The sequence below is a fragment of the Anabas testudineus genome, chromosome 2 (genome assembly GCF_900324465.2).
Source record: "Anabas testudineus chromosome 2, fAnaTes1.2, whole genome shotgun sequence".
NCBI classification, from domain to species: domain Eukaryota; kingdom Metazoa; phylum Chordata; class Actinopteri; order Anabantiformes; family Anabantidae; genus Anabas; species Anabas testudineus.
Genome location: NC_046611.1, coordinates 21,862,762 through 21,884,329, shown reverse-complemented (window position 1 = coordinate 21,884,329; position 21,568 = coordinate 21,862,762). Strand labels below are relative to the sequence as shown.

General features: G+C 41.5%; 1 protein-coding gene across 1 annotated transcript in view; it reads left to right on the top strand.

Moving 5' to 3' along the window:
* The window catches only part of plxdc2 (plexin domain containing 2), a 79,540-nt gene that overhangs the window by 11,903 nt on the left and 46,069 nt on the right, over window positions 1-21,568 (top strand). Inside the window, exon 2 of the mRNA XM_026362070.1 lies at window positions 20,362-20,579. Coding sequence (XP_026217855.1) covers window positions 20,362-20,579 — 218 coding nt within the window. The remainder of the gene's footprint in view (window positions 1-20,361; window positions 20,580-21,568) is intronic.

Sequence of the window (21,568 nt, the reverse complement as noted above, 5' to 3'; positions counted from 1 at the left end):
ATGCAGCATTAACAGCAGAACATCCATCCATCCATTATCTTAACCACTTGTCCTCTTAAGGTTGTAGTAGTGCTGGAGCCTATCCCAGCTGTCATTGGGCTAGAGGTGGGGACAGCTCGCCAGTCTAACACAGGACTAAAAAAAAGGCCAAATGGTTATGCATCACGACAGAAGTTTACAGAATCCCCCATGGCTTATGTTCAAAAACATTTTTACAACCCTTACAAAATAAAATATAGTTTGCATTTCCTTGACTTTAAGTGAAAAGGACAAAAACAGAGATGAAAAATATGTGTCTGGCTTTTAACTCAGCAATGACCAAACCTAATAATCCTGCAGAGCTACAGGTTAGCGCTGGACCCCACTGTGTGGGAGTAGATTCTGGGGAATGCAAAACCCGATTCCACGTAGATATGTGTCTCCCTTTATCTTAATCTGAACCCAACCTTTTGTTTTGTGATGGTTAACTTGACCCCATGCTATAACCATTTAAGACCTAATTATACTTCACACATGATCACTCCCCAGCCTGCGGACGTGATCTCTATTGACATTCACCAGCAAGCATGTGCTAGAAGAGTAAACTGATAGCTTGTTTCATACAATAAAGGCGTGTAACATTTACATTCTCCATAGCCCCATAACACTTGCTGCTGATTTTGTGCCTTCGTGTTCCTGTTTCTCTTGTAGCTGTATGTGATTAGCCAGTGAGTTCTATTGATGGGTTGTCTGTGCTGCTACACAGCAGTCCAGCAACTGTGCCTGTGTTTTGTGTAAGATGGAGGTCACTGTAATCTGTAGCTGAGAACATTGGCCAGTGTGCCGCTCCTGTCCTGCAGTACATTATGATAGAGAAAAGGGAAATCCTGCATCTCACACTCTGTCCTATGTTTTTTTCATCTTTCTCTCACATTTTCAGACTCTCATTCCCCTCCTACACAGTCTCTTATTCTCATTTGTCTTTCTGCCCCAGTTTAATGCATGTGTGCAGAGTAAAAGATGAACAGTCTTAAGATGCACATCAGTCATCATCACATCCATCAGTTTTGTGCCTGATATGAATCAATATAGTGCTAAAATCACACCAAGTCACCATGACACTAGAGTTTACAGCCAAAAATAATAGACAGGCCTCGCTTTGGATGAGGTTTTGGACCAAGTAAATCTTCTTATGGTTCTCACAGTGGAGCTCTGGAGATAAAACATGGTATAAAGTACATGGACACCCACGCAAATTAAGCATAATAAATGCCTCGTAAAACAAATGCTTCCGTAATGGGCTCTCTTTATCTGGAAGATACGATTCTGAAATCTGGTCAGAGCAGAGTAGACCTCTCTCTGCAGCCATATAGGCTTACAGACAGCAGCAATAGTAATAAATACTGAAAGACACACCAATAAATAACACAGAAGATACAGTAAAACCAGGGAAATTGTATATGTGAGGAGGACTCCACAAGGCTTCCTCATGTTGTGTCCTGGTGATGGAGGTCGGAGTTTTGTGTAGGACAGTTTGGGTAGAAAGCATTCAGGTCAGGAGACAGGGAGGCAGCGAAGGGGGTCCAAACACTGCTGTCTGTCAGGATCAGGAAGGGAAAGGAGGCTTGCAGGAGGAAACTGGAAGCATTCAGCATACCATCACCAGGGAGGTGTGGAGGGGCATGAGGACCATCACTGGCTACAACTCCAGCAGTCAGGTGACTAAGGGGACTTTAGACCAGGCCAACAAATAAAATTATTTTTTCAGTAGATTCCAGGCTTAGCCTCTGAACCCCCTGCACTTCACCACAGGCTCCTCAAAACCTCCCCCACACGACTCAGCCACCAATGACGTGATGTCCATCTCAGCAGATCAGGTGAGGAGACAGCTGAAGAGGCTTCACCCCAAAAAGGCTGCAGGGCCAGATGGAATCAGCCCAGTGGTGCTGAAAGCCTGTTCTCCCCGGCTGTGTGGTGTTTTCCAACATATCTTCAATGTCAGCCTGCATCTGGAGAGAGTTCCTCTGGGGTGGAAAAAGTCGTGCTTAGTCCCTGTAAATAAGAAACCACGTTCCCAGCGTCCTCAATAACTACAGACCAGAGGCTCTGACCTCACATATTATGAAGGCCTTTGAGAGGCTCATCCTGGAATCTCTCCGACCTTGTGTATGATGCCATCATACATCTGCTCCATCGCACTTACACCCACCTACAGTACACAAGCCTGGGGGCTTATTTAGGATCATGTTTATTGATTTCTCCAGTACATTCAACACCATCTGGCCTGCACTGCTTGGAGCAAAAATTAAAAACATGCAGGTTAACACTCTCCTGATTTCTTGGGTCATGGACTACCTCATCAACCGCCCCTTGTTTGTCCTCATACAGAACTGTGTGTCTGACACTGTGGTCTGTAGCACAGGTGCTCCACAGGGCACAGTTCTGTCTCCCCTCCTCTTCAGCCTGTATACTTCAGACTTCAGGTACAATTCAGGTCCTGCTATCTTTAGAAGTTCTCTGATGATTCTGCAGTTGTAGGATGTATTAAGGGTGGAGACGTCACCAAATACCAGACAGTAATGGACATTTTTGTGGACTGGTGTGGACTCAACCATCTTCAACTTGACATCAGTAAAACAAAAGAGCTGGTGATGGACTTCAGGAAATCTGGGAGGGGGAAGAGGTGGAGGTGGTATCTGAGTACAAATACCTAGAAGTAAACTTAGACAACAAACTGGACTGGACAAAGAACTCAGCAGCACTTTACAGAAAGGTTCGGAGCCGGATTTACTTTCTGAGGAGACTCAGGTCCTTCAACATCTGCAGCACCATGCTGTAGATGGTCTATGAGTCTGTGGCTCCAGTGTCATCTTCTATGATGTGGTCTGCTGGGGCAGCAACATGAAGGTGGCCGACACTAACAGACTAAACAAACTGATCAGGAGGGCTGGCTCTGTTCTGGGGGTGGAGCTGGACCCTCTATATGTTGTAGCTGAAAGGGGGATGCTGTCCAAACTCTTAATCCTGGACAATCCCACTACACAGTGTGCTGCTGGACAGAGGAACATCTTCAGCCAGAGACTGATCAACATTAAGAGCTTCATCTTACATATTCTTTATATATACACCAAGTATTGATGTTATTTTGAATTTATGTTGGTGTAGATATTTTTCTGGTTGTGGTTCCTTTTCTTTCTGTCCGAGCAACTGTAACAAGGTGAAACTATTTCCCTCTGGGATTAATAAAGTTTTTTGAATCTTGACTCTCTTCCTACCACCTGTACTACTGTGGCTGTGAGAGTGAAGAAGCAAAATACGCCCTAAAAATAGATGAGTCAGGGAGTCAAAAACAGGGAGACAGAGCCCACAGGCAGTACGGTAGCATGTCCCTCATCTCGACCCTTGACCCTTCTCTCGCTGCAAGAAAAGACTTCAATCTGACTCCCTGACTCGACAGCCCGCTGGCTAAATTCATCACTCTGTCTGGGCATGAGGGAGGCAAACACATTAACGCTGTGGTGTCGGACTGTGGCCAAAAACAGCCCTCACCAACAGACCTTGAACAAATATCCCTGTGAGTAGGCAAATATAAATACAAGCTTATAGACACTGGGGGAGGTTTGCAACCAATGAGCAAATACATGATTGAATAGGCACATAACCCCTCAACCTTTAATTCAGAGAAGTGGACATTTACACCGCAGTAAAGCTTCAGTAAAGACTGAGTTAAGGTAATCTCAAGAGAGACTAATTGAATGAAAAAATATATAGATATATTATGTGGGGAATCTTTTTAGGATGAATTATTTTTGTACTATACAGTATATGTCTTATGTACTGTAAGGACCTTGCCTTGAAAGTTAATCAAACTATTTGACCCAAACTATTTCTCATTTATGTTTTCTCAAAAAACTGACAGACAAGAGCAACATGATTCCTGCTGCACATGTCAGTATAAAAAGAAATGCTGTAGACTGTCACTGGCTGCATTTCCTCAACTTATTGTTTGTTAGTTTTGGCAAGATGTCTAGTTTTTAATCTTGGCATTGGCAGAGAACACATTTCATCGATAAATCTTTGTTTACAGCAGAAAGCCACTGACAGAGAGAAGCTTTGGGGAGTTTTAAGGTTTTTAAGGTCAGTGGATCCTCGTAAAGTTTGTGATTTTTCCACCAGTGCATCGCGGATACACTGGTGTTTTCAGTGAGCTCAGAAGAACACCTAACATAAAATTTAACGACTCTGCTTTATCAGAAGGGAGGCATTTGACAGTATAGGTAAATACTTTCCCCTCCGCTGCCTTTAAGTGGACTATTAAAAATGACTGGATGGACACGTGAAAATGTTTTTAAAAAGTGGGACATGTTGAAGTCGGATACTGTGCTGCAAGTTTAAAGGTCACATTAAATGAGTACATGTTTTCTCTGCTGTATTTAGTAGCGAGTCAGCTATAACAGCTGTAAAACCTAATTACACACGTTAGCTCTTATTCCTCATGCGGACACATTTCGATACTACAGAGCCACACACTTCTTTTCATATTAGAAGTGGAGATGCGTAGATGACAGGTTCCACACGTGCACCACAAAGCATGATCCCCTTCATATCCTGTTTTTGACTGAACAAAGGGGAAGAGGTGCAAAACATAAAACAGTTTGTGCATCTGCTTCCTAAGAGCAGTATCAAAGATGAAGAAATGCACTGAACAGAAAATAGCTTCCATGCATGAAATGAGCATCTAGTTTACTTGTCTGGCACGGTGCACATTCTGCGTGGACACACACATTTTTGGGCTGCACTTGTCCGTCGCCACCCACACGGAGGTAATGAAATTTACTGGATAGTATAAACTGTCCTTAAAGAAGCAAGAACCAAACAGATTTTTTGTTATATTAGTTATAAAATAGATTAAAAAAATTAAAAACAAAAAACAACAACACATTCATATTGTATTTGCATGTTGCACACTTGCAGGTCATATTTCAGTCTAACGGACATGGTGGCAGGTAAATTACTTCCTCTGGCCCAGGTGCATTGCCCTCCCCAGTGTTTGTGTCCTGTGGCAGATTTGCAGTGACAGGCCCCTGCCTAGACATGACAGGCAACACATCCGGCTTGATATGAGGCTACACTCAGGTTGACAGGAAGGTAATGAAAGGGCCCGTCTCCCCGACACCTCGGCTGTCCCACTTGGTGCCAGTGCTGAAGTGGATTGTGCAGTGATTGACTGTGATAATTTGACCCTGTCTATTGGGGTGTCTCTCTCTATAGAGTGGCATCACTACAAGGACCTGGTTGTCACATGGTCACAGGTTATCTGCTTAAATTGCAGATGTACTTAATCTGTCAAATAGTTTCTGTTTCTGACAGTAGATTTTCTGGATACATTAATAAGTCACATTGACAGCATATTTTGCACTTGCTGGCTGATAACTTTCCTTCTGTCAGCTGTTCTCATTTGTGCTCAGTAAAAGTCCTGGGATTCAGAGTGGCAGATGGGAAAGACCCATAGGAATATCATGTGGTCATGTGGGACTGCATCTGTCTTGTTGAAGCAAATAACAGGTCTGGTCTTATAGAAAAGGACAAAGAGCAGACAGAAAGAGGCTGGAGAGGCAACGTGAGGCCAAGCCATGGAGGGACTACACCATGGACTCTAGGATCAAACAGCTGGAGCAACACCAGCTTCCTTTCAGCACCCACATGGACTGACAGCCTCTATGCAGCTGCAAGAATTAGCTTTGCGAGTCACAAACACAGATGCAGGACAGCAAGTCTGTGAAATAAATGTTTCATGGCTCTAAGGGCATCTCAGGGGAACATATAGACTCTAAATGTTTCATTATAGGAATTGTGGAGTGTGTTGCGGAGCCAAAAGTTCAGGCTCAGGATTCCTACAAGCTTGTTAGCAGAGATAACATCTTACTCTTCCTCATGTGTCAGCAATATTCCCTGACACTATTTCACCTTTCTCCATCTGTATCTTCTGGTCTCTGTTGCAAGATTTCCACTTACTCATACTCATTCCCATGTAGACAAACGGAGCCCACGCTCCATAGCTTCCACTGTTGTCATGAAAGGCTGAGTTTTGTTTTTTTTTAAATGCAGAAATTGTGCAGAGTCCATGCTTTCTTCCAGTCTTTATTTTTCCATTGCTCCCCCTCTTCCTCTAGTGCAGATGTGAAGGCTTTTGTTAGTCACTAAACATCCCAGTCTTCCCTAAGCTCTGCATAGCTTCAGCTGTGTTGGCCAGGAATGTGTTCATTTATATTTTATTGAATAGCAGAGAGAGGGTAGGTGTCTCAGTATGAATAAGACAGTCCATCCTGCTGGAGTGTGTTCAACCAAGACGCCAACTCCCTTCCAGCTCTAAAATTGCCACTCTACCCTATGAGGTGGTGAGGAAGTGTTTTTTTTTTTTTTTTTGGAAAGATGAAATTGTGTACAGCCGTTCATTGTCCTGTGACGATGACTATAGTGATCCTCCGCCTTTTCCACCATGAGGCTGATTTTTAGTGAAAGGTATTTCAGTGAATGTTTGATGAAAGTCGCCTAACTAACTCACTAAACGAAGATGAGGTGAGAATGGGCATGTCAGTATACTGACAGTATTACATTTAAGTATTACTGTGCCAGAGTTTAGTCTCACATAGCTATGGTAGCTATGGTTTTATGGTATATAAATAAGTAAATTTTGTCTTGTGCTTATGCAGGTGTGCATGATAATAATAGTTCAGTCACACATACTGTGAGAGTGAAGACAATGAGTAGATATTCTGAATGTATTTCTGTTTGAGGACATGTTTGTTACACACTTTGCTTGCAACATCCAGAGTTATAATAGGGCCCGACAGTCCACAACATGTTCCCGCAGGTCTGTGTCTGGGCGGTGACCCCCGTTCCTCAGCTGACAGGGTCATAATCAGATTGATTAGAGAGAACAACAGCCCAGCACACGACTAAACTGTTTTTACAGCCACTTTTAAAGAGACAGAGTGTGGTTATTTGGTTCACACAGTGCTATGCATGTGCTACTGTGGGACAGGTCTGTACAAACCTGCAGAGCCCTGTTGTCTGAGAATAGCTTGTAGATTTGCTCTTATCTGAGATAAATCTCCAAACCTAACTTCTGCATAGCTGCATGCTCACAGTGGGCTTGTGTCTTTCACTGTGTATTTGATGAAACCTAGTTTAACATAAAGCTGCATTCACTACATTTTGAGTTTTTTTGTCCACGTAAAACAAAAAAGTCACATCTTAATATTATGATGGATATTGTCACATTAAGTTTTTGTAGAGAAATGGATAAAATCTCACTATGTGCCAAATATTATTGCTATATTTGGAGCTGGACCAAAGAAGTCTTGTTGATCTATTATCTCCCTGCCAGCCAGTAATGGTATGCTGATGCTATAATTATTTTTGTTGTCAAACAACAAACTTTCCAAGGACAGAATTACACTTGAGACATTTTAGATACTGATGAAGGATTGCTGAAATTGCTGCCCAAATGGCCGTCGTTGCCTGATGCTAATCATCAGCTCTTGACAAATTTGAGCTGCTCACTTCTAAGGCTCTGCAATTATTTGAAGAAAGATGAATTGCAGCATCTGACGTCCATTTCGCTCTCAGGTACAGTTCTGCATAGGCAGCTGTGAGCCTCTGTGTGATAGAGCCTGTGTTTTCTGCCTGTAAAGCCTCCGGCAGTCTGTCTCATATGGTTGAATCCTCAGAGACAGGTGGTGTGAATTCAGAGGATAGTGTCTGCTGCAGCTCCAAGTACAGCAGCTCGGAGTAACTCGGAGTGACTGAACCCAGCGTTAAACCCCCTCAGGGCCTTTCCCCCTCATGCACAGTGGCTATGACAGGGCTCTTCTCATTGTTTCCCTCCCTTATCAATACCTACTGGCACATAAAACCACCTTCTTGATAGTGTCTTATTTTTGGAAGCTGCTTTTGTGACACATTGTCTGCAAAAGACTTCAAACTGAATGTGGGTATGATTTCTTGTTTCTGAGCTGAACCATATTCATTTTATCTGATGTGTAAGAAGAAAAAAGGAGGAGGGTTTTTAGGTTATCGCCACAGGGAGATTTCCATGTTTTATTCATGTGTCACCACTTCTTGGTGTTTGTCTGTAAGCACTTGCCTCAGAATATTTCCCTATAGCCAGTAAACGTTTTGAGAAGAGTCTTAAGGCATGTGGGCTGAAATCTTTCTATTTCTCCTCCGAGCTGCTCAGAGACGTGAGCCAAGGCTCTCTCGGTGCTGTGGGGCTCCCTAAGTTTGATCAATGAAGCCCAGAGAGGCAGAGCATGGGGCCCAGTGGTGATGGCAGGGTGCCCGGAAGCATGGCATGGACAGAGAAGTGGGGGTTGAGGCATACTTGTCACACTTGAAAGTCCTAAAACAAGGAGATTTTCAAAGCCAGGCTGGGTTTTGGGCTTAAGTTTCCCATAAATCTGTAAGCATATTGTAACTCTCTTACAGTTCAGTCATGTTCTGCAATTGGACTATAAGGCTGAGGAGATATTGATTTCAACAAAGTTCTTGCAGAGCTTGAAGCTTTTATGACAGATCCATGTGACTAAAAAGAAAGAAAGTAAAATTTTAAGGTCCATTTCTTCATTTTATTTCTCTTTTATCTTACCGTACTTGCAATTTTCACCAAATGGTTGTCATGCTGATTAAATAAGCCAATTTTTACTTAACTAGTGAACTTTAGATGCTGGTAGGCAGAACTTTAATGTAGGTTGGACTTTCAAACCTTTTAGCAATATGCTTGTGAAATACAAAAGCACCTGCTATACTCTCTGGACACGAGCAGCTCACTCCGCCCTCACGAATAAGCCAGCACCACACTGTTTTTCTTCTAAATCGAGTTAAGCCTGTGGCTCAAATAGGTGTGAATATGAATCTCTCTCGACTCATTAGAAAACTCTCCTGCTGACTCTGAGCCAAAGCAAAAGCAGTGTTAGTGGTTCCCCTCCTGGGATACTCAGGAGGGTTTGTAAGTGTGGACTGTGACTGCCAGACTACATCCTTCTCTCTTCCCGAATAACAACACAGCCGCTCCTCCTCCTCTTCCCTTAATCATCATCTCAGGAGGAACAAACTAACCCTCAATCAGACTAACTACCTTAGAAAAAAGCAGTGAGGGACAAACACGAGGAGCTGGAAGATACTTCAGAACCAGTGTCTCCCAGACTGTTTGTCGGAGCGCACTGAACCGTCTGTGCAGCCAGCTGTATAAGACAAATGGCACCATCAGTCCTGAAGTGCACAATTACTCCTGCGTCCTCTACAGGGGTCAGAAATATGTTTGAACTAGATCAACAGGCGTATTTGAAGGATCATTGCCACGAACCACAGACACAGTGTGTGTGTTATTGTTGTAACACTGCAAACCACTGCTAATTTGAACTCTTCTAACAATTGCAGTGTATGGGGACTACTTTCACTTTTACTGTAGCTTCACAGCTAACAGCTAACATGCCAATCAAGTATCACTTTATAATCTGACACAAGATGTCGAAACTCAAAGTTAATTTAAAAGAAAAAAAGTTATTTATTATTAGTAGTATTATTTATTATTCCCCATATTGAATTTCACTGTAGAAGTTCACAGTGTTAAAGGCTGATTTGACCAAACATATTCACCTAACTCCCAAAATATGTCACAGCTCCACTTCCCTACATTCTCTATTCAGATTTTTGGAGTATATTATCTTGTGCTTCCTATTCTAGATGCGCTGACCCAAACATATACATCATAGAAACCTTCACTCTCAAACAAAACAACCTGCTCTTCCTTTAACCTTTTAGTTTCAACTCTGGTGACCTTACCAATAAATTATTGTCTTGGTTTACTACTTATTTTCCAAGCTCAATTTCTGTTTTGGAATAATAACTATAATTGGTAAAGTGCTAGTAAACATCTGAATATAATGAGATAGTGATCTGTGACAGCTATTTAAATATATAATAATTTATATTATTTAAAAGAATAGTGGGTTTCTGCCCAACTGTTTAATACATTCAATGTCTGCTGAACATTTTCTTTAAGTCGCTGGTGTTATTATAGGTGCCATTACAGTTACCAAGAAGGACATAAAGGATGTAAAATCAATTCATACTGATACTGATAAATTGCATGATTAATAAATTAAATCTAACTTGTAATCTCTGACAAGGACAGAAAACTTTTTACGTGTGCTGTCAGAAAAGAAACCAAGCAGAGCGTGGATGGAATATTTTCTCTGCTAAACCTGTGTAATTAGAAATATTTCACAGGAGTAAATCTGGTTGTTAAGTTGACAATGCAAATATTTGGTATTTGCGGTATAAGTGTTCGTGTCTGATTGAATGGAAGTTTGAGAATTTTAACGAGAGGCACTTCTCTACATGCACAGTCCCTGTCTATAATGGGATTTTTGGAGAGAATCAGCCATCTGCTCTGTGACATGCTGCTCTGTCGGTCTCATTTTCCAAATAGCAGAAATCCAGGGTGGGGTGAGGAGGTTGTGTGGTAAACAATATTTAATATTGATTTTCTGTGAGTTGCTGAAGTCTCTACCCATTATAAGAACTAGGTTGAAGTAATTACAGACTGTATGTGACTTGGATGTGTCTCACAGACACTGTAAGGCATATGGAAGCTGGTTTTGGCAGCTATAGGCCTCTCTTTCTCTTTGTCTCTCTCTCTCCGTTCACTATGTGCAACAGTAGAAAAGAATCTGAAAATATATATTTCCCAGTGTGCTTCTGTAGGATGCTGGTGCTGTAGCTTGTTGGTATATTGAGTCTTTTTGTTGTTGCTGGCTTATGGGTGTGGGTGCCCGTAGGCTGTAGGTGGGGGGATACAGTTAAATGTTTTTCCACATATTTTTGGAGAACATTAAAAATCTGGGCTATGTGTTTACATCTGCTCACTGGGAAACTATCCAGATCTTGAAGAAACATGTGTAATGCATGTTTTTATTTTAGAGTTTGTGTATTACTCACAAGTGAAGTATTTACGGCTTGAGCAAATTAGCTTGGTTACAAGGGATTTCATAAGTGGATACGAGGGTTGCCCTTGGTGCTGGAAAATTGACCACTGTGCGTGTTGTTGATCAAATTTATCATGATTAATTGCTCCTTCTACTGAGAGAGGATGATGCATCACAGAAAATTACATTTATTATGTTAGTTGGCCAAAGCCAGACATATGAAGGTTTCACTTTGTCATGAGATTGTCAAAACCTTTGACATTTTACAGACTAAACTACTAAGTAATATAGATAAGCCATTTCAAAACATATGGACCAGTGATTTCAGATAATAATTAAAAAAAAAAACAACATTAAAAAGAAGTCATATGATTGTCCTGGCCCCTTTAAGACAGACATACTTTATTCAGTAACTGTGGGAAATGGCAGGTTCATTGGGCGAAGGGTTGGACGTGTCTGTGTGTGTTTACACAGCGCTCAACTTAGAGAACACTGAAGTGTGGAGTGGTTTGGCAGGGTGGAGGGGTTATGCTGACGGATTAACAGGAAGGCTAAGGAATGGCCCCAACTAGCCCTGCTTTCCAGTAAGAAAGTGGGAAAACAACATGGTTAACTCACACTGGCACTGAATCCATCCATCTCCACCTGCAGGAAAAGCCACACACACACACACACACACACACACACACACACACACACACACACACACACGTAGACAGTGAACACCCATGTGAATGGGTCACACACAGCTACACATTATAGGCACTTTTGCTTCAAGGCTGTTGCTATAGCCATATGGGTTGTCCTGTGGTTCGACTTTTAGAGTGACATGAAGTGTTTAAAGTACTTGTTGTGATCGATAACCTTTAAAATGACCATAATACATGGTGTGGAGAATATTTCTCACGTTCCTTTTTTTCTTAATATAATATTATCTATTTATTTTGTTGGACCGCCTTTAGCTTTGATTACAGCACTCATTCACTGTGGCATCGTTTCAATACGCTTCTGCAATGTCACAGAATTCATTACGTCCAGAGTTGCATTTATATTTCACTAAAATCTTGTATTGACGATGTGAGAAAGTCTGTTCCAGCACATCCCAAAGATTCTTAATGGGGTTAAGGTCTGAACAATCAGTGTGAAAATGATGTGTCATGCTCCCTTTCACTATCGGTATCACTATGAGCCTAGACCTGACCAACTGCAGCAACCCCAGATCATAGCACTTCCCCCACAGGCTGGTACAGTAGACCCTAGACATGATGGGTGCATCACTTCACCCGCCTCTCTTCTTACCCTGATGCGCTCACCACTCTAACAGGGTAAATCTGGACTCAGACCACATGACCTTCTTCCATTGGACAGTTCTTAACCCAGTTTTAGTAGTTTCATCAGTCTTCGTAGAGGTTTTCTTTGTACTACATGGTTGTTTAAGAAATGAGAAGCTATTCACTGCATCAGTTAGAGTTAAATAACTTGTTACCAGCTGAAACATAATCATCCATGAAGTAATTACCCAATAGGAGGCTCTTACCTATTTGCTAAATCCATGTGGTGACTGTTTTTTTTTTTTTGGACGGGTGTATTATTAGTGTATTATCCTTCCCATGTGTGATAGCATATACTGAATGTAGCTGCTCCTAAAATTCTGTGTATACTGACGCAAGTCAGTGAGTTCATGACCTCAAACGTCTTTGAGGCTTAAATGATGAAGAGAGCAACTCTTGGAAGAGGCAGAGCATTTTGAAGATAAGTGGACAAAAGGACTGTTTACTGTGTCAGGTATGTCTCAAATGTTCGAAGTAGAAGCTTTTTTTGTATCCACAGACTCAGCCGAGGAGTGTGTGAACCCAGAGGATAAAAGAGAGTCTGTTTGTTATGTGACTTGCAGCCTTTCGTCCTACCTATCCATTTCCATTCACTGGTACAAACGTTTTCAATTTTAAGGTCTGTTAAGGAAACTCTAAGAAAGGACAGATTTAGCATTTTTATAGAGAGTTTAAAGGTAGAATGAGTGTTTTTTTTTTTCTTCAAAGACTAGATGACAGTTTTGTCCACTACAGTAGAATCACCACAGGTAATCGTCTGCACTGGAGGTAGGAAAAGTAATTTGTTACAGGAGGTCCAGTGTTCAGTGGTACAATGTCTGCTAGGTCCAGGCTCTTTCACAGTAGAACGATTTAAGGCCTCTGGGCTCCTGAGCCACGCTGCTCATTCTTAAAGTTGAAAAAGTGGAATGAGAGCCAACAGCAGCACTTTATACTCCCACAGTCTATCACTCAATCTCCTGAAATATGAGACAGACAACGTGCATGACTGGAATGCGAAATTCCTAGACGCCTGTGTCACTCTCCTCTTCATACACAGTCGCATGTCCCATGACTGCTTGCAACCCTCCGTGCATGTCTGTTTACATACACTTCCTGCACTGACCAATGCCGGAGCCAAGACAACCACCAAATACATAAAGAAAGCCACGGCAGTGACAGCAGACTCCATGATGGTTAACTGCAGCACTTTAAACCCAGTGTTTTGAGGTTTCATACTGTGTGCTCGGGTATGTTACTGCATGCTCTGTGGTTTAGCCTGCTTGGATTTTGTGTCCAGTGTATTTAGATGTTTTGGGCAGACACTTGGATCAGAAAAGGTTTTCTACAGAGCCTGCTTAAAAAGCAATCATGATGCTCAAGGTTAAATCCTTGATTAAAAATCACTCGACTCAAAATTGGATAGTCTCTATCTCCCTATTTCCCCTCAGTCTTTTCCCCCTTCAGCCTCCTTCTTTCCTCTGACCTGCAGTTTTGACACCTGTCCTCCGCAACATTAGTTTCCTAATGAAATGAATTCCCTCCACCTTCTATGCTCTGCAGATTGTAATTAATGCTTTGTGAATTCAGGAATTAGCGTTTATTTATAGACCATGTTTTCATACCTGCCTCTGTTCTCATCTAGATAACATACAACCATGATTACTTATTATTCACAGATTATTTTATTCTTTGTTTTTTAATTCTTAGCAAAAGAAATCACTTAGCAAAAGAGGGTCAGTCCTTGTTTGTGTCGTTCAAGCACGTATTCTTACGATTTAGTTTCTGACAAACACAAACAGAGATCTGCATTCAGATATAACTTCTGATTATTGACTAGTGAGACAACATCTTTCTAACTATTGCAATATAACATCTACAATAAAATAATTTAGAAAAAGATGGAAGTTACTACTTGCGTGTTGATTTGCAGTCCTAATCTAAACCTCAGGGGATGTTTGTGTTGCAGCGCTTTGACTCGGAAACATGTGACATATTGTTGGCAAAACAAATTTCTGGTGTAATGAAGCGTTCATAAATGACATTCGCTCACTTGACGCCTCTCTCTCTGGAGGGAAAGTCACCATCCGTTTTGTAAGGAGATTTGGTTATCATTGGATTTTCTGTGGGAAGAAAGATGTTTTTTTTTCTTGTGCACAACCAGCACTATTTAATTTCATGTCTTAACTCGTCTCTTGCACTGTTTACCTGAGGTTTAAATGTATCTCACGTTTAATCTATTTAAATTCCCCCTTCTATCACGCCGTTCATCCCTTTATGAGCTCTGTTTGAAACTGGATCTCTTTTGCAGGTGCTGCCTCTGCGTCTGCCTGTGTTTAACTTTCTCCTGCAGTCAGCTTTTATGTGTTTGTTAAATTACAGGCTGCAGTTTTAACGGAGGATGCATAAGAAGCAAGCTACAACAGGTTAGAAAAGCACAGTTTGTTTTGCATAATAATTTCAGACGTGGCTCGTCTGGAATTTTTGTGGAGGCAGCCAGTATGTTTAGTGTTTGTCTCTTCAGTGGTTTCAAAGGTCTGCTGTTGCATTTCTTGGTATCACACAGGCTCTTCATTTACAGTAGATAATTCAATTAATGTGAAAATGACGAATGTCACGTTGCAGAAAACTTGAAGTGTGTCATCCGTAAACCGTTAAGTAACACTAGCACATAATGCAGCTTGTTTAACTCCCATCAGAAGATCAAACCACATCAGCCATCTCCTTATTAATTCCAATTTATTAACTCGTCAGCCAAATTGAATTTTGTTCTGCTTATCTGTCACTGCTGCTTCATTTTAACATCAGCCATGGCTGATAACACTCTGTCAGGGTTTTCGTTGTTTTTGAGTCTTGGTGTTTCCTCGTCATAGCTCTTGTTCTGAAATGGCCATGTACACTTTGGCTTGTGAGAGGCCATCAGACCTCTGGTTAGGGGCAATTTTATGATTATTTATTTTGACTTATTGTACTTTGGTTACTTAAATCTATGACAAAGACAAAGTAACAACTAAAAATCACAGCAAAAACGTGCAGGCAAAACTGACAGAGAAGAGCAGGGGGAGATCCAAGGGGGGAAAGCAAAGCACATATATAAGAGGGCAGGCAAGGGCAAGTCCAGAAACAACAAGGTCGACTACTTGAACTGAAAACAAACTGGCTGCAAGACTAACCAACTGGCAAAAAAATAAACAAACTGACTGTGGTGTTGAATGATGGGAGCTTATGAAGGGCGGCTGGTCCACAGGTGAATCTGATGTGGTGATTGAGGTGAGTCGCAGAGGGAGTAAACAGGTGGAGCTGATCACAGTAATTGTGAGAGGCAGACAGACAGAGAGGACAAAAACAAACTTACAGGGGCAAGACAAGGCAGGGATCATAACAGCTTGAACCACAATGAGGACATAACAATCATGTTAAGTTGTACCAAGTGGTTCTAAACATTATAAGTGTACTGGGATAGGAAATGAATTCAAAACCAACCTATATCATGGTTCACATAGTTTATGCTGGTGTGAAAATAACTAAATTGTGATCTATATATAAGACACAGTAAGTTTCCACCATGACTATTTTCTTAAAGAACTAAAAGAGAACAATATTTTAAGTGATGAAGTTAATTTGTTTCCTATTTTATCAACTTAATTTAAGGTGTTGAGTTGAGTGAACAGTTTAAATGTGAAATATTATTTTGAATCAGCTTGAAAATACAAAACTTAGGTTAACCTAATTCAAAAATGCTTCCAAAATATACTTGAATTTAAATTTACAGTGTAAAATATGCAAAATTTGGCACCTACCGGTAGGTCGGTGACAAAGTTCCAGGTGGAGAACTGCTGTACTGACCCACATCTATGGTCCTGATAACACGTGATAATGGCTGCTGAACGGGTTTGGCTGTAATCACTCTGATAACATTCAGAGCAGATGGCTCCGATTGCACAGAAAGACAGACAGAGCGAACAATGTTATGGACAGGAAAGAATCTGTTGTTTTGTGTTAGAGGTAAAGATCTCAAAGTAAATTCAAGATGAGATTCCATGAGATTAACTCAGACAATGTTTGTTTAGTTTAGTTTTATAGTCATTTGAGAAAATGAGCCCTCTAAAAACAACGTAAGACGTAATTTGTTACTAAGGTCACAAATGTGTGTGAAACAAATAATGATAAATGATCTCAATGAATCGTTACTAAAGAAGAGAACAGGACATGCTGCAGGGAGGAAACTGCAATATTCTCTCTCTTGATCTGGAGCGAAACAGTTAATTACATTGTCTTTCCTTAATGTAAAAATCAGTGGATGTTTGTTATGAAATCACACAAATGATCTGCATCATTTATTTTTTCTGTTATTTTATTATGTTAGTGAAAATGACCCCAGTTCCAGAAAGATGGGTGGCCTCAGCTAGAGCTGCATCAACTTAATCCGTGTTGACCCTGGCGAGTTGGTGTGCACACAGTCAGCACTGTTAGAAACCCTGAGAGAGACAGTCCTCCAAAGTGTTTGGCAGAGTCTGCTGGTACACTGATAAAGCAGCTTTTAGTGGGCACTAAATTAAGCACTCTGACACTCCGCGATAGAAACGCTAAGGAACCGTAGAGGGATGTGTGTTTTGCATCTCGCTTTTGCTGAAATTAAACACACACACACAGACACACACACAAGCATGCATAAATGCAATGAAGCATTTCTCTTCCTCTGCTTGCCAGTCATGTGTGTCAGTCTGCTGTCAGTACCACTGAGTCAGGTGGGAACATAAGGTGGGAAAGCAGCGAAAGAAGGGGTGCAGACAGCACCCTTATTCTAAGATTTTATGACCTCTTAAACATCCTTGACAGGTTTAAGGCGGAACCAAATTACAGTCCCTCCTGTGTTTGTGAATCAGGGGTGTTGACAGGCATGATCATGGCCAACAAGGCCGTTCGACAGAGTCAGGGTGAAGGTATGCGAGGGCTTTCAGAGGCACTGAAAGAAAAGGAGAGGGGAAAGATTTCCCTTCACACAAAAGCCAAGAAACAGTTTCACACTGAGGAGAAACCCTGTCCTGCTGTGGATTTTTTTTTTAGATGTTCCTCAGGGGTCTGCCCTCAGTGCCCTCCCAGACACTTGACAAAAGACCCAACGTTTCCCCCTGATAATAAGAAAATCAGCCTCTGAATCACCGAAGTGGTGTACACAAGAGAAATGCAGGTGCATTTGCTCCTTTAAAAGGTGACTCATTGTGGCTCGCATCATTTACAGAGCTGGGGAAAGAGCAGCCATTTATTCAAGGCCCCTATATTGTGTTCGTGGTGTATTTAAAGCTTCCACTCTTTGCTGCCAGTTTCCACCATACTGAGGAGCTGACAAAGATGAAAATGGATGTTTATGTGTTAGCGGAACAGTATGTGTAGGGCCTCCTGAATCAGAGTAGGTTTCTATATATATGTGCTGTTGACAGGAAGCTACTTTGTCCACATGGATGTTAATTAATTACTGGGGATAGAATGAGTGTTAGGAAGCATTAGAAATATGTGAGAATGGGACAGTGAGTGAAACGTTGGCCAAGAGCTGTAGGAGCCATGCAACCAGACTGAGATGGTGATTTCAGTGTGTTTAAGAGTCGTGTGATAATACAGAACTGCATCTGCATTGAACTGGAGCAAATGCGTGGGGGTAACAATCACACCCACAGATATAATTTAATAAAAGACAGAAGCAAACAAAAAACTTTTAAGCCTTTGTTTTTTTTTTCCAAGTGATTTTTCAACAGTTTAGAGATACCTCTAAAAACCTGACTAATTCAGAGAATATATACTATTACTACTAAGTTATTTTTGGTTATTTGTCAATGTCCTAATGTGGATTTTAACATTTAGATTAGGGTCTATAACCACACCAAGATTCCTGGTTTGGTTTGTGGTTTGAACACTAGTGACAAAGTGAGCTCTAACTTTTGAATCATTTTTCTTTGGCTCCACAAACAATTAGCTGCAAATTGCGAAGCAAGTCATCCCAGCTCAGTTAAATTCACAGCTCTACCAGCAGTTTGGTCTCAATGCTTCTTGCTTTGCAGATGCTTGTTATAAAATGAATCTGTCAGCTTCCGCTTTTGGTGAATTAACATCTTAAGCTCTTCCACTTGCTCTGTCTGCCTCTCTCCTCCCCTCTGAGAACCACTGGTTGGGGCCCCAGAAAGAGGAGGAGGAGTGGAGAGGAGGAGGAGGAGGACAAGGAGAACAAAATGTGAGTGTGAGAGAAAAGAGGGGAAGAAGCCGAAAACTCACTCTGCTAGTTAAACCCAATGACCTCTGTCTCATAAAAAAATAGAAATAAATAGAGGAATCAGCAGTGTTTTCTGCCCTAAAACCAAAACAATGGGCATAGCTGCAACAGCATGCAAGCACTTTGTAAACTTTTGTTTGGGTGACTGCAATGAAAATAAAGTTAATTACTAATTGACTTTAACCACCGAATCTCATTAGGGTCGCGGGGAGCAGGAGGTCACTCAAAGCATGCTGAGCATTAGCATTAGCCAAATCTGCAGTCAATCACCAGAGGAAGAGACACAGCTTCACACCTTCTCTGGCTCGTCTCAGGAGGTTCAGCCTCTCTAATCTAGGTGATTAGGCGAAGGCCTTGTAAGCAAGCAGAGAGCATGCACCGTTTGTGATTTTCCCTACAAGGAAAAGTAACATCAGAGGATTTAGATGTCGTTATGCGTGAATGGCATCATCATGACACAGTATGCAGCATGTTTTAGCGGTGGAAAACATACTCATCATTTTGATAGGCTAATGGTTGAGGCATAGATTACACCACACAACTACAACGTCCACTGTTGCATGACGTTCCCTTTTCTCCCTCCACAAAAGAAGAAAAAAAATAATTGTTTCTGCAAAAACATACTGAATAAATAGTGAAGCCCACAGGAGCAATAATGATGCAATACATCTGTAGCAGGAACGGCTGAACAAAGCACTGGAAACTTTGAAGTGCAATATGAGGTTTTCTTACAAGCAAGAAAAAAGTTGTCTACATTCATTGTTACTCACCAAAAAACCCATTGTGTATCCTTGAGGTTTAACAAGTATTAAATGCATTTCCTTCTGCATAAAGTATTTGCAAAGCCAATTATTAAACCCTAAATTGTTGACATCCATGTTTATTGGCTCACAGTCGTCTTCTCTCTCTGTGTTGGCACAAAGCTGCATATTTTGATGCATCATCTTCTCAGCTGTGGAACAGTGTGAAACCATCAGCAAGAAAGTGGTTTGATTGACTTTTAATAGCAGGCAGCAATGTCTGCCTGGTTAACAGGAAGCATCGCACCATTGTCGGATGACAGAGGCAGGAAACTATGTAAACGACAGCAGCTGAATTGTGAGTTTGGCTTAATTTAAGCACAATGCAAGTGATGATTGAGAGCAGGAGGAAGCTGAATTTAATTAGCCGAGACTCAGAATAGCCAAAGTTTGCGTGTCCCACTTCCTACCAGCTGGGATGCAAATTTTCTGTGCACCTAACATGACTTGATTAACCAAGTGTGTCCCAGACTTGGTTAATCAAGTCTGGGACATTAGCACAATACCATTTCTCACCTTCCACCAGCATCTCATTTCAGATTCAGGCATAGGGATGATTGGGTTTGACTGTGGCCCACTGGTCTGTGTGATGGCTGCTGACTCATACCTAATGTGCATCTGTTTCAGGCAGGGACAGATTTCTCCACAAAGCAATAAGAAAAGTCTGCAGAGACAGTGACTTATGAGGGAGCAACACAAGATTAATGCCTCCAACTTTCCTCGGCTCCGTGATATGACTGTTGCCTCATTGAAAGTAAAAATATTATCGTTCCATGTAATTATTTCCATGTACAACCCATCCATTCACAAAACACGGCTACCGATTTTTCCTTTAGTTTGACTAACACGCTGTTGAATGGTTTTGAGCTAATTTGGGTTGAAAACTATATTAGAATGCTGTGTCCACAAACCAGTGATTAATTATTAAGTGTATTTGTGGTGCCATATTGTGTTCGTATCTACATGAAATGAATGATTTAGGGTGATGTTTTGTTTTATCTCTTGTCTTTCCACAGAGGTCTCATACTCACACGTGCAGGGGCAGGCAGGAGATGAGGACACAGCAGTGGACACAAAGCTGTACAGTCACAGGTGGAGGAGATGGGTTCCCCCGAAACCTCGGAACATGGACAGTAACAGGGCCAGTCAGGAGCAGGACCAGGAGCCGGAGGAGCCTCAGGGCTTCCCGGGCCTGCTGTCAGCGGAGGAAGCAGACAACAGCTCCCAGATAGAGGTGGGTGATGAGTCACATGAAAACTATACTAACTGATTTATGAGAACTTTTCTGGTTTCGCAAATCAGTGCCGTCTCTTTGGGTTGAAAAGGTGTGACGAAGTTAGAAAATCAAAACTTCAACAAGTCTTTTAAGGTTTCACATTACACCTTATCTACTAGTGGGACCGTTAGTGACTGGTATGTATGGATAAATATATGATATGAATATATATGAATATGGCACCAGGCAGCACAAATCTATTATATAGACTATTTGCAGCAGCTTTTTTCAGCCACTTCAGCCTGTGGAATTGCTGCAGCTGAGCAAATCACTGCAGGAGAATAGAAACCGAAATGACAAAAGCAAACACACAATGTAGTGAGGAGGGCACAAACAGAAGGCTTTTCTCATTGTTATCTTGATCTCATCTGAACGACTGTGTCATGACTACCTTTAATTTAAAAAATGAAATTGTCTGTGGTGACAGTGGCGAGATGTTGGGAAGAAAACGCTGCCTTTTTATGGTTTGTATATGCAGTTGTAGACTCATGGTCCAGATGAGGGCAACATGTGGCGATGGAACAGTTGACCTTAATCGTCGCTAATTGCTTGTTGCGGGCTTGATGTGGTTCTGCTCTTAGTTGAAGGGCAGCCTTCTTTTATTTTATGAATGATGCTGAAATGAGAGGTTGCTTAATTCTTTATTCAGCGTGTCAGCGCTTGACATGCTTTATTACATTTGTAATGTTTCATCAGACATCAGATCACTGCAGGTCCAGCAGAAGAATGTGGCTCATACAACCTTCAGTCGAGTGAACAATCCATCTAATATAAAAAGAATAAATCGATGAAGTCCTCCGTTGAGCTCTGCCTAAAAATACTCTGGTTATTTCCCTGGAGCAAATATAAATCTCTCTGTAAGAGCGGATGTTTGGTAATGAAAAGAAGGCTAGGAGGAGCCTTAAAGATTAATATTTTATATCAAATTAAGCTCAGCCCTCAGGTAT